The 24,174-nt window shown below is 33.6% G+C and overlaps 1 protein-coding gene and 1 long non-coding RNA gene across 2 annotated transcripts; one reads left to right on the plus strand and one right to left on the minus strand.

Moving 5' to 3' along the window:
• Nucleotides 1-19,330: 19,330 nt before the first annotated feature.
• On the plus strand, nt 19,331-19,935 carry LOC112024425 (uncharacterized). The gene is made up of 3 exons (XR_010625080.1): nt 19,331-19,445; nt 19,593-19,771; nt 19,893-19,935. It is a non-coding gene; the product is annotated as an uncharacterized LOC112024425 (long non-coding RNA).
• A 1,349-nt stretch (nt 19,936-21,284) lies between these two features.
• On the minus strand, nt 21,285-22,109 carry LOC136063414 (uncharacterized). Its single transcript, XM_065763775.1, has one exon. The coding sequence runs from the start codon at nt 22,107-22,109 to the stop codon at nt 21,285-21,287; it is 825 nt and encodes a 274-aa protein (XP_065619847.1).
• Between the last annotated feature and the right edge of the window lie 2,065 nt (nt 22,110-24,174).

The following is a 24,174-nucleotide window of genomic DNA, read 5'->3' on the forward strand; positions in this document are numbered from 1 at the left end:
AAATAATACTTAAGATACTACCTAAATTTCATCATTTTTAAAAATATATGTGGGTAAAAGTGTAGAAATACGTGTAAGCTCCAAAACACCCTACCAAACCTCCATAATAACTATACTAGCCTGAATCCAGTTTGCACCAAGCTCAACAACCCTCTTCTTTCCTCTTTCTCTTTCTTCTTCTTTTTTTTTTCTTTTTTTTTCTTTTTTTTTTTTGACTTTGACTTGATATTTAAGATAAGGATATTGTTTTTGAAATCAGATATAAGAATATTTGAACTACAGATAAAGTATCACTTGAGCTATCAGACAAAAGGCCCAACGACTTATAAATCAAATTAATTTGTCAATAATATCTCAATTCAAGTATTAGACAATGTTCATCATTAGAGCACCAAAAAGTATACTCTCTTCGTTCTAATTTGTTGGTCTTATATTTTATTTTGAGATGTCTTAAAATAAAGTTCTCTTTCTAAAATTAATAAATAAAATTTATATCTTATCTTTTACTTTATAGACAAAGTTTAGCTACAAAATTGGTCGTAACCGTAGGTTATAACCTTTCTTAATAAATACAAACATTACTACATTTTTTGAAAATCTAACCATTAAATTGCACATTTTTTATGCTTTTAATACACGTCAAATTTTGTGTCAATAGAATATTATTTATTATATGATCTATAAGCTTATATTTTATGCATAATTTTAAATTACAAAAACTTGGAATTTAAATAATTTATTGATGACATAGCTATTTATATTTAAATTTCTAGAAATTTTGCAAGCATGGAGATTATAAGAAGAAAATGTAATCCAATGGTAGATTTCTCAAAATTCACCTCCAGTAAAAAGATATTAAGTAAAGTTATAGCTTTATTCTACAACTAATTTTGTAACTAAATTTTGTCCTTACTTTATTTAAAAATTCAATGCCATTATTTTTCTATAATTTAAATTAATGAGGATAGTTTTGGAAACGTATACCTTTTTTTCTTTTTTGATAAGAAAATTGTATTTCATACAACAAACAATCAGATTACATAGAGGCATCCTCATTTAGTACAGAAATAAGGAAGCACGGGTCTTCCTCAATCCAAGTTCTAAACTCAGATAGACCCTCAGAGCATCCGCATTTGGGCTTGTAAATGCCAAATGTTAAGAACATTTGGCATTTAAGCCCCAAAACCCATCAGCAATGGGAAGGCTATATCCCATATGCAAAAAAAAAATTTGAGATTTTGCTACAGTACCATCTCAAATGTAAGATGGTACTGTAGTAAAATGGTATAAAAAAAATATGTTTTAATTTATTTTACCCGGCAAATATCTCACTCCTCCCTCATTTTATCTCTTTCTTTTCTCTCTCTTCCTTCTCTCTTTCTCATCCCCTCTCTCTCTCGCCGAATCACCAAGCCGGATTGGAGCTCACGCCGGATCGAATTTCTAGATCGGCGTGGTGGCGAGCTGGTGGCGCGGCTGAGATCGGCTGATGGGCGGAGGTTAGCGCGATGGAGATCGGCGTTTGGTGGTGTTGACATGGTGACCGAGTCGTGCGTGGAGATCGGTTTGGCAAGGTGGGTTCCGTTCCGATGGGGTTCCGTTCCATTCCGATGGAGATCGGTTGGCGAGGTGGGTTCCGTTCCAATGGAGATCCGTTCCATTCCGATGGGGTTCCGTTCCGTTCCGATGGCGAGGTGGGTTCCGTTCCGATGGGGTTTTGATCGCGTGGGTGCTGTGGAGATCCGTTCCATTCCGACGGGGTTTGTTGGTTTTCTGATTTAATGGGTTTGTTGGTTTATGGTTTAATGGATTTTTCCGGTGGGCGTGTGGCGTGGTGGTGGTGACTGGTGGTTTGTTGGGGTTCAGCAGCAGTGGCAAATCCGATCACTTTAAAGATCGGCATGGATTGTTAATGGTGGGTTTTTCTTCAAATTTTTGTTTTGGGATTGTTGTTGTGATTTGTTGGGGTGGCTGGGTTTGTTCATGGTGATTTGTTGTTGTGATTTTCTCTGGGTTTTTTTTTTTTTTTTTTTTTTTTGGTGTTGATGGTAGTTTCTGGGTTGCCGGTGGTGGTGGTGGCAGCGGTGGTGGTGATTGTGGTTCCTGACTAGAAGGAAAGAGAGAGAAAGAATAAATAATGTATAAATAATGTGTTGTAATGTATAATGGTAATTGTGAGAAATATTATTTTATTGTGTAAAAATATTATTTTAATGAGTAGGATTGGGATATAAAAGTTGGGATGTTGGAGAATTGTGAAATTGTATTGTATAATTGAAAAAGTGACTTTTTGAGATGGTAAAATAAGATGAGATTTAGAATCCGGCTGTGAATGCTCTTAGCGTGCTGTGCTAGCAAGTGCACAGCCATATTGCCTTTCCTTTTGGTGTGTGAGAAAGCAGACCTGCGAAACGTCCGCCTCAACAACTCAACACCTTGAAGGACATATGAGATACTTGCTAGATAGTTGCCATTGCTAGATAAAGCATTAATAATGATTTGTGAATCACTTTCCAGAATAATATCATTTATGCCATGTGTCTCGCAAAGAAAACGTATACCTTTTTATATAGCAGACAAAATAATAAATAATATTTCCTTGAAAAGTTGAATTTTTGAAACAAAACAAAAAAATTGAAATGGAGTATTTTATTTCCTTTCTATCTAAACTCTTTCTCACAATCTCTATTCATATTCTAGTCCGCACATGTTGGCGAAGAGGGTGAGGATGTTGGTTAAGCCATTCATGTGGTTTTAATTTGTTACACCCCTTAAAATATATTTTTTAAATTGTAATTTTATATTTTATATATATATATATATATAAAGGTAATGGAAGACCAACTAGGTGGCCTAAAGAATTGCATACATTTTCTTATTAGGGTTTAAGTAAGGATCAAATGATTTTAGGTGATGAGAAGTAATATTCTTGAGTCAAAACAACATTACATTGTCACCTCTTAATGTTTGAACTTAAAACCTATCCTAAAACACTAACGACTAACGCCATGACTAACATTATCTATTGCAAGGGAATCAATATTAACTGTGTATATGTTTAATTATAAATGTCTATTAGGAAAATATGTATTTAGATATGAACATCTTTTTTTAAAAAAAATAAAAATAAAATTAATTGACTCTTAAAATGGATCTATTGATGAAGTAATTACAAGTAATAAATAAATTATAAAAAATTTAGATGAAAATATTGATGGTTTGTAATTTTGTTTAGAACTAAAAGTTTTTTTTTTTTTTTTTAGAAGCTTTACATTAGAAGAAAAATGCTCCAATTGACTAACTAATATATATATATATATATATATATAATTAATAAAAATAATACCTAAGAATAATTGATTGTGTAAANAAATCCTAGGTCTCTGAAACATGAGCCAGGATCCAGAACCTTTGGTCCTCTGAAAACATGAGCCAAAGCCCCAAAAACCCTTGGTCCTCTGAAAACATGAACCAAGATCCAAAAATCTAGGTCTCTGAAAACATGAGCCAGGATCCAGAACCTTTGGTCCTCTGAAAACATGAGCCAAAGCCCAAAGATCTTAGGTCCTCTGAAAACATGAGCCAAGATCCAAAAATCCTAGGTCTCTGAAAACATGAGCTAGGATCCAGAACCTTTGGTCCTCTGAAAACATGAACCAAAGCCCAAAAAAAAAAAAACCCTTCGTCCTCTGAAATCACGAGCCAAGATCCAAAATCCTAGGTCCTCTGAAAACATGAGTCAGGATCCTTGGTCTTCCATTTTTTTGACCTCAGGTAAGCATGTCTTGTACTTATTCAAAAAAAAAAAAAATTTGCATGCATGAACTACGTTTGGACCTGATCCTCTCACCAAGAGTACGTAGGCAATCTCCCTTGAGATTCGGTCCACATTTTGATCCATAACATGACCATTTACATGCATCATACATTCACCACGATTAAATGCTGATTGCAAAGTTAGGTGTCTCTTCATACATTGACATTCGCTTTTCAAGCTCTGCCAATGAGGGGCATTCTGTTGACACCCCATTTTGCAACCCGCATTTAACCTCGCATGGAGGGTAAAATGGTACTTTCACTTTTAAATATGCATCTTGATTCTAGCCATTAGATCATTGGACTCATTTCACCAAAATGATCTTGATGTTTAAGATCAAATCGACTGGTCATAAGCCCTAATCGGACCATTAGATTGAAAGTTATCATCAAATCAAGTTTTAATGGCTAAGATGTACTATCACAAATTGAGTCCGACTATATGTGATTATGAACAATTGATTTCAATTGGTTATAGGTGTAATCAATTTGAGAACAATGATGTGTCATAATTTAATTGGTTAGGACTACATTTTATGGTGAGGTTGCATACACCTAATTAATTAGATAGTTAAACATTAATTATTCAATGAGTAATTTGTGTAATTATCTTTAATTAGAGTAAATTGGGAACCAATTAATTCTGAAATGGGAGTGATTGGAGCCATTTAATGTTAATTGGGAGCTAATTTGGGACCTATTAATGTTAATTGTGCTGAAACCATTTTCTAATAAATGACCTCTGCTCACTATTTATCAATATCTCTCAGAATATTTTGAATCTGTGAATGAGGTTAATTTTTCCAGAAACTAGACATCCGGGGCTTCAATTTGAGCATAAGAACGAGACAATTCCGATCAGAATTGGGTCAGATATGATTTTTCGAAGTTAGCTCTACAAGCTGTTACAGCAGCTACGGGAAAACCGAATTTTGGCTTGCTCCCCACTCCCACCAATCTCTCCATTTAATGCACCAGATTTTCCCCAAGGCTAAAATGAGGTCTAGGTTCATAATCCTTGTCAACCCTCATTAAATGGCATTCCATTCATATTCCCTCCACTACCACTATATAAACCCTCCCCCTCCTTCATTCCAAGACACAAAAAACCCCCCTCTTCTCCTCTCTTGAGTTCTAGTGAAGTTGAGTAGTCTTGTCATATCTTGTCTTCCTGAGACTCAAGGTATTGAGTGAGACTCACTCTTCCTCTCCTAACTCTTCTTTTCTTTCACCCTTAGGACCTCCACCAAAAGTCTCCTCCTCCACCGTATGGATCTTGCATGAGGGTATAATCATTTTCCCTAACTTGTTTATTGTGTTGCCATGATGAGAATTTAGGATTAAAGCATGATAGTGATTATTTAAATTCTCTTGAATATGTTTGAATGTTCTTAATTGTTCTTATGTGTTCTTCACATGTTCTTGGTTGTTCATCACATGTTCATGCATATCACTAGTTTTAATCTTAAATCCACATCAAAAATATGAAAAACATGTTTGTTTAATAATTCTTTCAAATCCTTGAATCTAGATTATCACCATCCACACACATTCACTAGAATTTATTTTTCAATTCAAATGAAATGCTTAATAAATTGAATTAGGGTTTATCACATGCACACACATTAAATTCAACATGTAAATTGATTGACATATTGGATGATATGATATGATTGTTGGCCACCATAGTCTAGAAGACCGGTTTCACCGGGCAAGGTGGGTGCCTAACACCTTCCCACTTTGTAACATAGCCTCCGAACTTAGATCAAGGGTTAGTAGATCAAATGCTTATCCTTGTAATTTTCAATTTCTAGATTGTAACTAGGAAACAAAGCCATGTACTTTATCTTAGATTGTATCTAGGACCAAAGCATGTAATTTTCCTATGATCAATGTAAATTCAATTTCAAATTAATAAAATGAGGAATTTTTCAACTATGGTTTTCTTATTTTTTCCAACAATTAAATAAGTGGCGACTCCATTGTAAAACCCTTAATCTAAAGGGGAAAATATAACTAGTCGAACCTCCATTTTGAGAGGCAATAACACGACTCCACCCATTCACGTGGGTTTGGCCCAACATTTCATTAAAACGGGCCGGGGGCGTGGTCTCTCACAATAATTGATTGAGAGACAATACTTCTTGGGCATCAAGTGGAATTGGAGTGAAGATAAAAAATATTCACAAGTTCTTCTAATCTTTGGTTTTAAATTTCACCCAATCAAGGTACACTCTCTTGTTCTTATATTCTGAAACTTACATAGCACATGTTATTAATTACGAATGAAATAAATCCATTATTTTTTTGCTGCGTACATACATATTTCCATTAGGTACCAAATTCCTACGGAAGGCATGCTAGACTTTCTCAAAATCCTTGCAATGGATGAATGTGGTCCATGATTTGGAGTTCAGGCTTCATGGGTTGGAGGTCCTGGCCCAAGAGCCCAAGAACAAACAGTAATCTAGCAATGCAAAACATTTTTCCCTTAAAGTTCTGACAGAAAAGAAGGAAAAAAAAAAAAAATCAAGCTTTTAGTGATTTGATAATTGCTTTGTTTAAACTTGAAAGTTTCAAACAAGGGAGCCATTGTCACTTGTTGTCTGGAAAGCTACTTTGAATAATAATAATAATTGACGGACTCTAATGTTGACCAGTTGATGTTTTTTTTTTTTTTTTTTTTGGTTAACAGGGAATTTTATAAACAACAACTACCCAGCAGTAAGAGCAGCTGGGTTAGAACAAAGTCTAGTACAAACAGACCTTGAAGAGTCTATAAACAAAAGCTGGATAATCTCTACAGGTGGAGTTTCCAGTATAACAAAATCTTGCCCACCTCTAGAACCTGCCTTAGCTAGCCCATCGGCACAAGAGCTAGCTTCTATAAGCAATGGCTGATCTTCAGAGCTGGGATTAGAGACATGAATTGTCTGCAATCATTAAGAATAGGGGCAAAATCAGCTGTGGAGCTATCATTGTTAGAAAGTAAATAAACAACAGCTTTAGAATCAACATCTAGTTCAATATCAAGCAGCCCAAGGTCTGTGCACAGAGCTAAACCATCTCTAACTGCCCCAAGTTCGGCCTCCATACTATTAGCTCGGCCAATGGATCTAATGAACCCTTTAACCCAAGCACCATGATGATTCCTGATAAGTCCCCCACCAACAGTTGATGTCACATGTTCAGTTCTACTAATTAAAATCCAAATGCATAGAATTGAAAATTTCTTACATATGATGCAAAATTAGAGTTAAATAAATGTTCAATCAGTTTTACCTTTTTTTTTTCTTTAATTGGATCAACACAAATTTTAACAGTTCACCTTGCCTCATGTAAATGTAATTTTACTAATTGAACATTTTCAGTAATAGTGTCCTAGTTCTTTGTATCTTTTCTAATTTCTAACATCTCATGAATGGCGGCTCCGGTGTCTTATTCCAGATTCTGGCATCTTCTCAACATGGTGGTTTCTGGACTGAGATCTGGTGCAATTGCAATATATAATTGCACTATGCAATTAACCCCCTCCCATCTCATAACAATTTTTTTTATTAATTTTACTTTCTCTCATTTTTTTTATTCAATGGTTGAGACTTAAAGTTGTTTTTTGCAACTTTAAATTTTAGTCGTTCATAGCAATTGCACCGAGTGCAATACCTAGATCTCAATCCCTCTAGTGTGTTAATGCTTCAAACGTTGATTTTTTATTTTATTTTTATTTTATTTTTATCTATACCACTAATAATAGGATTCTTTATTTGAGTTTCAACATTTTGCGTACTAAAATATTCTCACACAAATTCTTAATATCTTTAAAATACCCCTATTTCAGTTAAATAATTTTAAATTAAAAAATACAAACTTGTTAAAAAAGTAATTAAATGTTCCTAAGTTTTAGGCACATTACCTTACCTCTTTCTTTAAAAAAAAAAAAAAAAAACAGTTATTTATATATCACTTTTAAATATTATAACATTAAACCAAATAAATACATAAATAAAAAAGAGTATAATTGCAAAGTACGTGTGATGAGTTTATTTTATTTATAAAGTTAAACACTTAAACTTAAAAAGCTTTTGTGCTGTTAGTTTGTAACCTATTGCTACTGCTAATTAAGAAAGTGGATGCTGTAATTGCTCCCCCACCACCCCCCAACACGCGCACGCGCACGCACGCACGCACACACACACACAATGCTAAAGCTTAGAGAAGATTGAATTAATTTCAATTGGAGTCTAATTTTATACCAAACATCCAATGTAAATATTTTAATTTTTGTGTCAATGAGTTATTTGGTTTAAAAGCCAACAAGATAATTTATATAGCTTTGTTCCATCCACAATCCTTAAAAACCTCAAAATTCTCTCTCATAGACCTTGTGATCTTAAGGGTTTTTGTTTTTGTTTTTGTTTTTGTATTTTTTCTTAATGCTAATTTTTCTATTCTTTTTCCTGGTAATCTTAAGGGGGGTTTTCCCCCTTTTTTCATGCTTATCTTTGGAGGTTGTCCATCTCACATCAAACAAAAATGACTAATTTTTCTATTCTTTTTTTTTTTCTTAGATACTTTTGCATTAAATTCAATTCATTGTTTTTGTCCTACTTTGAGGCTCTCTTTCACGTCTCTCCATAACAAATCAATGTCTCACCTTTGTATTTAAAATCTATTGAATTTATATATATATATATATATATATATATATATATTTCCAATTGTCTCTCTCAACTTACGTAGAAGTCGCCCAATTACAAGCAGAATCAAAAATTGCCTTTGAAGTGAGTTTTTTCTTTTATTTTTTCCTCTGATCTATGGTATTGGAATTGTTTAGTTGGATTTTTTTTTAATGTATGAATGAGTTTGTTGTGGTGGTGTGGTCTTAATTCTTTTATTCATTTTTGTGTTGACTTATAAAGCTATGGTTTTGTATATATGGGTTTCATTTTTGTGGTGTTTTAAGTTTGGGTTTTAATTTAGCTTTGTGTACGAGAGTTTGTATGAGTTATGACCCTAATAAGTCACATAATTAGTCCACATATGAGGTAGATTGAACTCGCCTTCACAATATATATTGGCTTTGAGAGCAAATTCGGCTGTAATCCTTTAACTGACTTTTTCAAGTCTGCATATTCTCAGTTTTCACTAGAAAATTTGCCTTTTTTCTTCTCATTAATCCCTTAATTTTTTTACTTGAATCTGTACATTTCTTTTTAATATCTTGATTTGTAGATTCTTGAAGGAAAAAAGAGGAAAAACAATAAGTCTAAAAGACAATTTAATGTTTGAAGGGCAATAATACGTAATACATATGCATTTTGTATCTAATCTTTCAGGCGCTTTGAATATTGTATGCATATAGTGAGTCTCTCTGACATTATAGTGTTAAAAGCAACGTTTTTAAACCACGGTTATAACCCAAAAACCTCCGGTATAGACCCAAATGGCTATCCCGACGCTTTTTTTTTTTTTTGGGCGCTTTGTAGTAGTGCTGCCCAACAAGTGTGACAATACAGCTGACCTACACCGACGATTTTAAAACTACCGGTATAGGTCCCAGTAGTTTTGTAACCCTTTACCGATGCTTTTTGAAACTGTTGGCATAACCTATATTGGCTGTTTTGTTAACCTTGCACTTTTTAGAAATTGAAAACCGTCACAGTAGGTTGAATCTATACTAGCGGTTTTAAACCGTCACTATAGGCATTTTTATATTTTCTAATATAACCTTTATCGACGGTTTTTTAACCATATACCAGTGTTTTTTCGAAACTTAAAATTGACGTAGCAGTGAACAAGAGAACAAGACATATTCTGAAGTGTCACTTCCACTTGACTAATGAAATTTTGGTAAAGTTTTGTTCGGTTGTGAGAAAACATAGAGGTTAAAAAGGTTTTGTGGTTATGTAATAATATGTGTTGGGTGTGTGCAATGTTAATGGTGTTTTTTATTAGTTTATTTATGTTTCAATAGCATTTTATTTACTTGCTTGCTTGCTAAAACACAAAGGAATATAAAAATATATACTTTCCCATTTATGGTTCTTTGCAAATGTAAACCTATAATAGGAGCCAAATATTATCTTTTGAGTATATATATTGTCGCTACGTAGAGGGATCTCTTGTTGTTAATGATGTTGTAAACTGTGATATTAGAGAATGAGGGTGGTCACTGAAATATATGATTTTTTATTTTGTTTTCTTTTTGCTAATATTTGGTTGATTTTTAACTACATAATTTGAATTTCACGGATGATGGCTATAATGAACTTTATTTTTAAGGGAAATCCTTCTTAAAAAAAAAAAAAAGAAAAAAAAAAAGGGCGATTGTTGAGAAGGAGAAAGGGGATAATAATTTCTGATATTTGTTGAAAGTTCAAAAATATTTGGTTTTTGAGAGTAATTTATAATTATTTTCAATAATATTTCACCAATTAAATATAGTTGATAAAAATACATGAAATCGATTTACAAAATAGAATAAAAAAATAGAATTTTTTAAGGTTAAATATAGTTAAGAATATATATTGTGTAATAGGTTAAGAAGTTCTTTACTTCTATGTTTATGTGCTATTATCTATATGTACATTTTTAACTATTTAGCTAATGATGTCTTAAATATGTATCATATTGATGAAAATAATATCATCAAAATTGCAAGAAAAAACTATTTTTATACCTTCAAATGATCATCATAATCTCACAAGCATACAATTTTCGTTATTTATTTGACATTGTATTCAGGGGTGGATCTAAAAATTTTACTTTGGAGGAGACAAAATTGTCATATTAGATTTTACTAGTTATCTTTTAAGCTCACATCGACTACTAATATCACCTTCTTCTTTTTCTTTTTTTTTTATTTTTTATTTTTTTATCTAGCTATAACTAAAAATTAGATATCTATAAATTTTCTCTCTCATATATATCATGCATTAATTTTCAAAAAACAGTTTTTCAATTAATTTGGAAGTACCTATAATAGTGCAAAAATATTTGTTAGACATTTTTAATAAATGTAATTCTTTTTAGTACCCAAAATACTAATAAAACTAAATGACCAATTGATCATCTTAAGGTCTTTTTTCCCCCCTTGAGTTTCTCTTATTCCTTTATACAGTTTTAAGTCCATAATATTCATAGAAATAAAATATAAGTATATAATAAAACTAGACTACATTGCAAGAACAAATAATATTAATAGAAATTAAATATGACAAAATAACTGTTAGCAACCATAAAACAAAAGATATCATGAAAAATTAAATTCAAGACTTTTGTACCTCTCAAATATATATAAATTTAACTTAATAAGAAAACCATAAACCATAATCATAAGATTAGTAAATATAGATTGAATTATAATAAAAATGAAAAGGAAAAACAATAATTGTGTACCTCTCAAAATTCACAAAACTACATATTATAAAACTCGTTAAGAAAGATATATTTTTTTTTCTTAGGATATGCTTTGTTGAGGAAGAGTTTTAATGAAGTGAAATTGAAGAGAATGTGAAAATACTACGTGATAAATGGATTTTGAGTGACTGGAAGGTAAAAGTTATAAACTATTTTGAAAAAAGCTAAACTAAAAAAGCTAGTAAAAATATGGGTGTCTGACGTGTTAAGCAGAGGATTGGGAAAGACTAATGGGCAAAAGATGCAATCATATAAAAAACTAAGGGGCAAAGACAAGTTGGGGGGCCAGGTCTTGTGATGGGGTGACCAGCTCATGAAAAGACGAAATTGGGGCATTAGTTTTACTTAGTCCACAGTATTTTTAAAAACATTTGGGGGAGCCCAATGGTGCACAACTCTGCCCCTAATTGAATTATAAAACACAATTACTCCAAAAGACAAAAGTTTTGGTCAAACTAATATTTTATATGTTTAAAGATAAAATTTAGTTACAAAATTAGTTGTATTTTAAAACTACAACCTTACTCAATATCTTTTTATCAGAGATAAATTTTGACAAATCCATCGTTAAATTACATTTTCTTCTTATATCCTCCATGTTTGTAAAATTTCTAGAAAATTAAAAATCAATAGTCCTGTTATCAAAAAATTATTTAAATTGCAAGTTTTTGTAGTTTAAAATTATGCATAAAATATAATCTTATAGATTATATAGTAAATAATACCATATTTGCACAAAATTTGACGTGTATTAAGAGTATAAAAAATATACAATTCAACGGTTAGATTTTCGAAATATGTAAAAATGTTAATGATATTGAGTAATATTATAGCCTTAGACTACAATCAATTTTGTAACTAAACTTTATCCATAAAATACTCAAACTTAACATTAATAGTACAATTACAATTGAACATTCTTGTATGTAAGCACATGTTACATTCTAGTTAAAACAAAAAGGAGATGTCTAGTGAAATTGCTATTGGAGGCAAGCTAAAGCCATATATATAAATAGAAATGTTAGAGACGACAATTTTTTTACAACTATTGACATAACAAATACTGGTTGGAGTGACATTATTTTCCGATAGAGTTCTTGATTTCACTTTTATTAGCAACACATCAAAAAATTGTGCAAAATTTTGTGACTCTACACCAGTGTTATTAAACCTGGCCCAGCTGGTCGAACCAATGACTCGGTGACCTGGCACATTGACCAAGCTGAGTGATCAATTGGATCGGAAAAGTATGTTACCCGGTCAAAATCGATGCAACCCAATGAGTTTTAAGCAACCCATATGACCCAGTTGGGTTTTATTAACCTGGTTGGATTTGTGAATTGTGTAAAATTACACTAATATATTCACTTTATTAACTCTTTTATTATTTAAATACGTGATAATATGGTAATTTAAACAAGAGAAAACCTTAAAAAAATCCAAAAAAAAAAAAAAAGCATTGTTTCACTTTTCAATTTTCATAATTCTTAAAACCTACTGCTATAGGTTGCTATTGTGTATAAATTTTTTTATGCTTTGAATTTGAAGTCTGAATAGATGTACTTGGCCAACAATTAGCATGTAGGTATGACCATATAACTCTATGCCACCAACTATCTTCTTTTGTTTAGGTGTTTTTTTTTTTTTTTTTCTTATTTTTTTTAATACTTTATTTCTTGATTGCTTTTTAGTTTAAGCATCTTTTGTTTTTGTTTTTTTTTTTTTGGTCGTGTATAGTGTGAGTGTGTGAGAGACTGAGAGAAATACACATTAGAGTTTGAGATTTTCCTTTTTATTTATTTAATATATGTAATTTTTAGACATGTAGCAAGATTTTCTTTAGTAAAGACTTTGTTAAAATCTTATGACATTTGTTTATTTTCCTTGTGAATTTTATAGAATTTCTAATGCTATTACTTATGAAACATTGATTTTCAATTATAATGGCGAGTTAAGTTTAGGCATATGCCTATATTTTTTTCTTTTTTTCTTTTTTTAAAAATTTACATATTCAAGTTATAATTTCTCAAACTTAATTTTATATATANGGACGTTTTCTCTTCTCATGGCGCAGCTCCCTTTTTAACCTCTCAATCTCTATTTGCATACTGTTTTTCTCTGCATGAGAAACGTGACTTCCGCCACAAGGTTGAGTTCGTTCAGTGTGTGTAGTATGCACACTGCCTTCACGGTCTTGCCTCCACTCCAAATTGAAAAAATGATCAATATGCTGGGATGCCCTAGATTCCGCCAGTTGTTGCCCCTGTTCAGCCATGATCACCTGCTGCTACTTTCCCTTACACTCAAGCCCTTCCCACAGACGGCGCCAATTGTAGGGTTGGTATTTGTGGCCTAAGCCCAAAAACAATTAATTTGTAGAGTATGGGTGAAAGAGCTAGGTTAAGTATGGGAATGATAACAATGGATCGCAGCTTTCAAACACAAGCCAACATTAATTTTCACGTAAAATTTGATAATCCGAAGAGCTACAATATTTTTTTTTCTGGTGAACAAAAATCTTAGGGTTACAATCAAGTTTTCTTCCTCCCCTCCTTATTAGGAGCTTCCTTCCTTTATATAGTCACTCTTCTCCTCATCTCCATCGTCCACGTGTTCGTCATCCATGAGTTTGCTGAAGTACATGTCACGTCAGGCATCTTCTTTTAGCTCTGTGTGAGTGGCGGTAGGTTAGGATGCACTGTTCTGGAGTCTTCTCCACATAAATGCGGCCAGAAAAGTTGTTGCAGTACATTAAATACGGTGGCAGCAGCTTTCCCCTTAGATATTTATCCATCCTTATCGTTCCATAGCATACTCAGAGCTTATCTTGATCAGGTGGAGTCCTCGAAAGGTCATTCTGGCCTTTCACACATTCAATTGATTTATGATATCGCGTCAGAGGATTACAACCTCTTCGAACATGAGATATCCTCTTCGGATTGTGATAAGTCTTCCTTTTGAGGGTCCCACTTCCAGCCGGGCCCTACCTTTTCCATCTTCTTCTTCTCGGTCGCAAAATAATCCTCCTATGGGCCTTCGGCCCATTACGTTGGGTTGGGCCCTTTTCCCCCACAATAACCTAATAGGCTTTTACCTAAAGTAAACTATAATAATTAATGATAATTTAACCATTTGTCATTGAAAGAAGATAGCCATTTGGCACAACCATGATTTATAGGCCAACTTTTATTATACAGTAAATAATTTGTGATTATTTTAATAAGTGCATCTTTTAATTTATATAAAGTTTTTTTTTTTTTTTTGATATGATAATTTATATAAAGTTATTGTGAAGAACCGTGTAAACTTTCAAAATATATAGTTTAAATTATTTCCATTTCATAGTAAAAAAAAAAAAGAATTATTTCCATTTCAAAATTTTAAATATTTCTCAGAGTAGTTTTATTTAAATGAATTATCTCTATAAGATAACACCATACTTTTTTGGCTAGATTCCATATGTTTGAGGGATTATTATTCAGGTATTTATTTAAATATTTACTTTATATCATATCATAACATATAGTATTATATAAAAATTTGGGCTTATAACTCATGGCCCGACAAGTGGCTATCTTCTCCTTGTGACAAACGTTACATTCTCATTGATTAAGATGATTTACAAATAAAAGTCTATTAGCTAAGTTTTAAGAAATTTAAAATTCTACTTCAACAAAATTATATCTTAAAAATTTTGAAAATTTTTCAAATAAAATTTAAAATATGTTTTAGTTATTTTGAATCTTTGGTCATATATCATAATAATTTTGTACTTCAATATAATGAAATTTGCACATTAAATGTTTTCCTTTTGCCATGTAGGTCAAAATATATTTGTATTTCAATAGTTTAATCTAAATGAAAATCTACTAAATTTTTAATAATAGTTTTAAAATATATATTTTCTTTATATAGAGTTTTTAATTAATTCACGTGTTTCACAAGCATACTAATATTATTATATTTAAAAACTTAAAGCTTTGATCATTGAAATTTTTTGTTTCCAAAAATATTTGTTGAGCCGGTTATGTTTACCGCATACAAAGAATGCATAATAGTTACAAAGAGCCTTGTAGATCATGCTAGCCAACACCTCCTGATGAAATGTTTCTAATGAAAACATTTAGGTTTTAATTTCTTCATTCCCTAACTATTAAATTGTCAAAAAGAAATCTCAATACGTAATACTTTTTTTTTTTTGGCGGAATATCTCAATAATTAATATTTGTATTAAGTATGTTATTATATTCTATCAATTTTTAACATTTTAAGTGCTTTTTTTTTTTTTTTTTTAAAGTATTCTTAATTTTTATTAAGTTTTAATTAAAGATAAAATTATGTTGCGGAGTATCCATTAATTTCCAGAGTATCCGTTCCGTGTATAAACGGCCATGCATGCATCTATATATGCAATTGAAAAAATAAACAGGTTACCATATTATAAATATCAAACATTTCTCTTAATAATTAATATATCACTTGATATACCAGCAAGAAGTTATCATGTGACATGCAGGGACAGTATCGATTCACAAAATGGAAAGTTGTAGTGGCTTCTATATGGAATATCATTTGTTCTTATCAAATGAATTATAAAAATAAAAAATAAAAAGTAATAAGAATTAAAAAAAATAAAATTTGGAGAAGAAAATTCATTCTAGACTTGCATGAGAATCTCTACGCATTGGTTAGGTTATTTTCTTTTTTCTTTTTCTATTTTTTGCTGAGATTGGTTAGGTTACTTTCTTTCCATCAATCTGCTTCTCAAAAGAATAAAAAAATAATAAAATAAAATAAAGTAAAAAATCATCAATCTAAAGTGCATGCATTTGAAGAGAGCCCAATCACCGCCTAAAATTCCTAGAACATTTTGCTAGGCCACGTTTAAACTCTTCTTTTTCTTAGTTTCAGTAATTTACGTTTTTGACATAAATCAAAACTTGAGAGAGAAGAAAAGTCAAAGATTGGATAAGGTATAACAGTACGAAGTCTCGTGAATACGTACATAAATTCCCCTATCATACTTTTTATTAAAAAAAGCAAAGATTGTATAAGGTATAATGTTTCACGGATATGTATCGCCGTGACTTTGGGCACCATGTTAGCCTTTCGAAAATTTCTCAGAAAGCTATGATATTCCGCAGAACTCACGAGATCAGCGGAATCAGCCGTCGACTGAGAAAAGGAGCAGCTGACTACTTTTCTAGCATCTCTTTTCACTACCGTCAAATGTCTATGGAATTTTTATTTTTATTTTTTATTTTTTATTTTTTATTTTTTAAATTTGTTTTTATGCAAATTCTGATAAGTTTACCGTTGGTTTATATTTTTTTCTCTATACTCTCAATGTTTGCAAAATTTCAAGATTATCTGAGATCAGTAACATTATTTAATTTATTAAATAAGAGTTTATGGATTAAATAATATATAATATTCGATTGGCACAAGCTATGACATGCACATTAATAACGTAGAGAAGATGTATTCAAATAGTAGGATTTTTAAAATAATTTCTAAATAATTAATAAAATAGTTTAAAATTCATAGGTGTGTAATATTGCTTGAAATAATATTAAATATAACTAAATAATGTTATGACACAATTACTGAAGTGGTTAAAAGTGAGTGGTTTACAACACTAACATGCATGGATTCACTATTTTTTCTCCATCACTCACAATCGATCACTTCAATAATTGTAACAAAAAAGAAAAATTATGTACATAGGATTATTTGGTGTAACTTAATCCTAATCTAATATAAATTAGTATTGCATAATATGAAATCTACTTTTTTTTTTTAAAATAAAATTTGATGAGGATTTGAAATCAATGTAAGTAATTGATGAGGTAATTTTTGTCGCGTATATGAACTACATAATTATTTAAAAATTTCATAGTTGAGATTTCAAAATTTTTAATATAAAATTTCAAAATAAACGTAAGGGATTCTAATCACAATGGTAGACTTAGTAAAGTTGACACAATACAAATTTACTTATTTTCTTCTGGCCAAATTAGATAGGTAATGGCCGTGTTTTAAATGCGGCTGTAGGTCACAGGCATGGCCACATTTAAAAACACGTGGCTATAGTTGGGGCCTATAGCCACGTTTTAAACGCGGTTGAAATAGTAGTCTGTGGACATAAAGTATCCTTTGCATGAGGCTAGTATTGTTTTAAGATTTCATCTATGATGCCAAAAATATTATAACTCAACTAGTTGACACTTTTTGTGTTTTTAAGACATTCAGGGTATACAAAATCGTTTCTTTTTTCCCTTCTTTTGGTAGCATCGTGATTTTATAAAATTCTCCTACAAATTTATGAAAACTTTGGTTGCTCTAGTCTCTTCTGTTCTTTCTTTCTTGAAGTGGATTGACAACCAAATAAGAGTCAAGTCATAGAGTTTATTTTTGTTTCTCATATCATTCAATTTTTCTATTCTACAATAACCACGGGTGTGACCTATGCGAGTCACATGCTATCACAACATTACACAAAGTTTCACTTGCTTCTATTTACTGATCAATTCAGGGGTGCATGATAGTATCAACTAATTGGTAAATGTTTAACGAGATCTGTTCATGCTATTTTCATATCGATGGGGGTTTTTTTTTTTTCCCTAAATCTAAAAGATTGTGGTCAAAATCAATATACTTGTTTGCCTTGTTGCATGCACCAATGCAAAAGTCATGCATGGTCACGGATAGTTCCATCCATCCACCACCATGAAAACAAGAAGTGAATTGGGGATTAGGTGGGAAAGGATTCAAACTTCAAAGTTAGCATCATAATTGTTCAAACTTCAAAGATACAAACTATTTTACAAAAATATTTACAAATTGCAGATGTGGTAAGTGATTATTGGCAAATGAAAAAGTGATATTAATAGTGGGTATAAATAAAAACTAGGCGTACATGCACTTTCAGTCCCTACATTTTGACGTTTTTCCATTTTAGTCCCTACATTTTATTTTTTCTACTTTTAGTCCCTAAAACCAATTTACGCGTTCCATTTTAGTCCTTTCCGTCAGTCAACCAACGAAAATAGCTGAGGTGGCAGCCAGAGCAATTAAAATACTATAAAAATCCCACGTCACCTGTGCGGGTCGCAAATGAGGCCAATGGGCTCAGCCCATGGTTTTAAAAACCGGTACGGTAAAAGAACCGGAAAAAGAGCTAAATACCGGTTTTATGGTCGGACCGGGGTTCGACCGATGGTCGAACCGATGACGTCATAAATAATTTAATTATTATTTATTTAAATTATATAAATAATTAATAATTTTTTAATATACTAAAAGTCTAAAACTAACAAACCTATAATAACAAATATGTTTCCTTTAAAAAAATACAAGAATATAAGTATATAAGGTAACATCTTTTTATATAATTTGATTTAATAACTTTTGATTACTAATTTTTGCATCAAATTGCAAAGAAACACCCTTTTTTTTTTTTTTTTTTTTTTTTTTTTTTTTTTTTTTTTATTGTTGATTCTGATGAAAAACCAGCTATGGGTTATGTGTATGATGGCATGTATAGAGTAATTGATGGAATCAAAAAAAATTTCAAGGACAAGAAGAGACTATGGGAGCCTTATGTTAATATTATCAAGGATCGTTGGGATAATCAATTCTATAGAGATATTCATGCTGCTGCTTACTGGTTGAATCCTGCATTCCAATATGACTCATCCACTCTTAATAAGAGGCTAGAGACACAATCTGCTGTAACAGATGTTATTGAATCAAAAGTTTCAATTGGTCGATTGAAGTTGGTGGAGGAATTAAGGCTATTTCGAGAGCGTGAACAAACTTTTGGAACCCAACTTGCTCAAGAATCAGCCAAGACATCTCAGCCGGGTAAGATATTGTTTACGTTAGCTAATACTAAAATGTAAATATGTTTTAAAGATCATAGCTCTTTTTATATTTTTGGGATAAGTATAGTTGTGTTTATTGATTCATTGTATCTTTGTTTTGTGTTGTATATGGAACTTAGATGAGTGGTGGAAGTTGTTTGGATCTTGTGCTCCAACCTTACAAAAGTTTGCAATTCGGATCCTTAGCCAAACAGTTGCCTCTTCAGGATGTGAGCAGAATTGGAGTGCTTTTGAACAAATACATACCAAAAGAAGAAATAGATTGGAGCATCAACGACTTAATGATCTTGTGTTTGTTCATTATAACTACCGATTGAAAGAAATGTATATATTATATAATCTCTTTGTTTCAATGTTTTTGTGGGAAAATATGAGTGATTCACTGATTTGGTCAAATGGGTTCTTTGTGATTGTGAAATATAAGTGATTTGGTTACTAATTAAATTATTCATTATGTTCATCTTATGATAGAGTCAAAAGGAAGAAGTTCAATTTTGATCCTATTGATTATGCAAGTATCGATAAAACTGAATTTTGGGTAGTAGAAGATGAGGAACCTCCATTTCTAGATCATGAGGAGATAGAGAATGCATTATATGAAGAGGGAGCCTATCCAATTGAAGAAGGGTCTTCTAGCCATGTACAAAGAGGTTAGCTTATAACAATTCTTTGCCTAGTTGCATATTTTAATTAGACTATTTATGATTTATGAGAAATGATTATGAGAATTGTTGTTTCATTTATTGTTCTTTGGTTTTGGAATTTGTATAGATATGGACAATGAAGTGATTGAGGATGATGATGACATCAATTTGAAATCATTTGGTGATGAAGATGATGCTCCTCCCGGATTTAGAGATAAAAATCATCCTATTCGTGTTGAAGATGAAGAAGATGAGGATGAGGATGATGATTATGATGCTAGTGGTGGAGCATTTGGTTCACATGATGATATTGATTTCGATTGTCTTCATAACAAATGAGGCTTGGGTTTTAAAACTTAGTTGTTTGTTTGAAACTTTAAAACTTAGTTGTTGTTTGTTTGAAACTTTAAAACTTAGTTGTTGGTTGTAATGAACTTATTTGTTATTTTCATTTGGATGTAAATGTAATAACTAATGAACTTATTTATTTGGTTTTGTTGAAAGTTTATTAGAATTTCAAGATGATTATTTTGTAATGTATAACTTATTGATTTGAGCCCTCTTGAGATTGCTTAGGTTTTTTTGCTTTAATAAGTAAGGATATATTTTATTACAGGTGATGTTTCTAAAGCAAGTTATGGACCATCTATTGCTGAGTGCTATGTTGTGACCAATCCATTGGCTTTTGTCAATAAATTATTACTGCAAAAAAAAAAAAAAAAAAAAGGTGTTTCTTTGCAATTTGATGCAAAAATCAGTAATATAAAGTTATTAAGTCAAATTATATAAAAAGATGTTATATTATATACTTATATTCTTGTATTTTTTTTAAAGGAAACATATTTGTTATTATAGGTTTGTTAGTTTTAGACTTTTAGTATATTAAAAAATTATTAATTATTTATATAATTTAAATAAATAATAATTAAATTATTTATGACGTCATCGGTTCGACCATCTGTCGGACCCCAGTCCGACCATAAAACCGATATTTAGCTCCTTTTCCGGTTCTTTTACCGTACCGGTTTTTAAAACCATGGTCGACACACATTTGCCACTTCCCGCTAGCCTTTTTGACCATGACTACGTTTGCCAACCATTCCGGGTAATATACTTCCTGAATGAAATCCGCCTCAAGTAGTTTTTTGACCTCTTCCACTATCGCTCGGTCTCGTTCCTGAGTGAACACTCGCTTTTTCTGCTGGACGAGTGGGGTTGCGGGGTTCACATTGAGCTTGTGTACCATGACAGAGGGATCGATCCTGGGCATGTCCTCGTGGCTCCATGCGAATACATCTTAGTTCCTCCTGAGGAATGCTGCGAGGGCCTGACGCACCGGCTGGTGGGCTAATGTCCCTATCCTAGTCGTTCGCTCAGGTTTTGACTCGTCGAGTATTATCTCCTCCAGCTCTTTGACCGGTTTTGCGACTGTCCGCTGCTCTTCTACGCACATCGTCTGATGATGATCTTCCATTTCTAGCATGGCAATGTAGCATTCCTGGGCGGCCACCTAGTTCCCTCACAACTCCCCAATCCCATAGTCTGTAGGGAACTTAATCATTAGGTGGTACGTCGATATTGCTGCTTTCCACGAGTTAAGTGTGGGCCGTCCGAGAATACCATTGTAAGCGGACAAGCAGTCCACCACAAGGAATATTATATCCCTAGTCAGTTCTTGTGGGTAATCCCCCACTGTTACCGAGAGTGTGATTGAGCCTATTGGGAATACCCTTGTTCCTCCGAAACCGACAAGTGGAGCACTCGTTGGTATCAATCGCGCTTTGTCGATCCCCATTTGCTGAAATGCTGGATAGTATAGAATGTCTGCCGAGCTGCCGTTGTCGATTAATACTCGGTGAACATTATAGTCCCCCACATGTATGCTGACAACTAACGCATTGTCGTGTGGATGGTGGAGTCTCCTTGCGTCTTCCTCAGAGAATCCAATGATAGGGCTTTCCGTCCGTGCGATATTAGGCGCAGAGCCTGTTAGCTGGACGTTCTGGACCGATCTGAGGTACGTCTTTCGAGCTTTTTTGGAGGAACCAGTAGTCGTAGTTCCTCCCACAATCATCCTTATGTCTCCGATAGGGGGTCTAGGACGCTCATTATCCCATTGGGGGGGCGACTCTTGGCGATTGGGATCCGCTCTCTCTTTGTTGATAAATTTCTGCAACTTCCCTTGTCTAATGAGGGCCTCAATCTGCTGCTTTAAGTCATAGCAATTAGCCGTGTTATGACTATGATCTCGGTGGAAACGACAATACTTGTCTCGAGGCCGTTTGCTTGGGTCACTTTTCAGTTTCCCTGGGAACGTTAGCGCCCCCTCGTCTTTGATTTGCATCAAAACTTGGTCAATCGGGGCGTTTAGAGGTGTGAAGCTCGTGAACCTCCCTCCCGAGAGCTTAGAGTGCCTTTCGTCCCTTCTGTCTCCTGTCCTTGGTCTCTTTTGCCCTTGATCCTGTCGTACGTCCGCCTACCGCTCTCTCTTCCTAGGTTTTTCCTCCCGGGCTTGTAGCGCATCTTCTGTATTCATGTACTTAGTGGCCCTGTAGAGTACCTCTGACATGGTTTTGGGGTCATTTTTGTATAGTGAGAACAAAAACTTGCCCTTCCGCAACCCGTTTGTGAAGGCCGCCACCAGTATTTTGTCGTCAGCTTCATCGATCGAGAGCGCTTCCTTATTGAAGCGGGTTATGTAGGATCTTAACGTCTCATCCTCTCTCTGCTTGATGCTTATTAAGCATGCCGTGGATTTCTTGTACCTGTGTCCCCCTATAAAGTGTGAGGTGAACTGAGCGCTCAACTCTTTGAAAGTGCTGATAGAGTTCGGCGTCAGCCGACTAAACCAAATTCTCGCGGGACCCTTCAGTGTTGTAGGGAAGGTCCTAAACATGATTTCGTCCGGTACCCCTTGTAGATGCATCAAGGTCTTGAATGTCTCCAGGTAATCTAGGGGATCCTTGACTCCGTCATAACTCTCTATCTGTGGCATCCGAAACTTGTGCGGTAGGGGAAAGAATTGATGGGGGCGGTGAATGGAGAGTCGGTCCGGTTCACTAAGTCGTCGAGATTGCTGGACACTCGTCCTTTAGGGGCATTCATTATGACCTCCATCTATTCCTTCATCGCCTGCATCTCTGCGAAGATAGGCAGAGGAGTCACGTCCATGAGGGATGGGAGGCTCGTGTTTTGTCGTTCTGGGCTGCTTGGGGCGTTGCTCCCTTTAGGCCCTTCTCGGTCTCTCTGCATAGAGCTGGTACCTTTCTATTCCTCCCTCTCATTGTTGGGTGCTGTGTTCCTCTGACGCAACTGTTCTTCTAGGTCATGATTTTGTTTGGTGAGGCGCTCCATGGCCGCGATGAGAGTTCAAACCTGTCTCTCGAGTGTGGTTGTGGGTGGTTCTTCTCCTTGGATGTCATTGGTGGTTGCCATCGAGCGAGTGAGCACCATGCAACCCTTCTGTCTCAGGGATGAAGCAACGTCTGATCACTCTTCCGTTTTCCATAGACGGCGCCAACTGATGAAACTGAGAAATTCACCAGTAAGTCACACGATGCCTACGCGCTCGATCGTGAACCTACACAATACAAAGAAGAAAACCTAACAGAGAGCACCGGTGTGGTGCTGGCCAAATACCCTCCGAAAGTTAAGTCAGAAATATTCTCACAACTCTAGTGTGCTGGAGAGGGTAAATAATGTGTACCTTGATTAGTGAGGGTATTGGGGCTTTTATAGTAGTCTAAAGTTTTCCCTCTTTTCCTTTGGAGTCGAAGTCCTTTCCTTGTAGAAATCATCTTTAAAAGTCCAAAACATGGTGGACAAGCCTTCTCCTTATGGGGAAGATCTCCACCAATATACGTAAATTCTAGAATCCACTTTGCACTAGGATTCTGTTTAAGGTTTTCCGAGAATGGGCCACAAGTATTCCCATTAAGAGGTTCAGCAGGCCCACGGCTGATCAGCCCATTCCTCTATCATCTGTCCATTCTGAGTCCGTCCACGTCAGGCCTGCACATAACAAGCTCACCTCTTTTTCAGCCCACGAACCATAATTAGCCCGTCCTGTCACACTAGGTATCATATCCTATATTTCTTCCCTTTCAGTTATGATTTCGAAGGTCCAGTTCGAGACTGGTGGTGAATGTTGATTTCTAGGTTGGATTTTGGTTGGTGTATGTTAATTTCTTGGTTTTGAATTTTGGTTGGTGTATGTTGATTATTGTTTGATTTGAGTTTTGAATTTTGATGTGTTTGGTTACAAAGAAAGTACTAGAAAGATAAAGATACGAAAAGAAAATGAGGGTTAATTTGCTAAGAATATGAAGAACATGAACATGATCAATCATGTTCTAGGGAAGAATAGAAAGAACATAAATAGACATGTTCTTCCAACAAAATAATGAAAA

This window comes from Quercus suber, unplaced genomic scaffold, assembly GCF_002906115.3.
Source record: "Quercus suber isolate HL8 unplaced genomic scaffold, Cork oak 2.0 scaffold_524, whole genome shotgun sequence".
NCBI lineage: Eukaryota > Viridiplantae > Streptophyta > Magnoliopsida > Fagales > Fagaceae > Quercus > Quercus suber.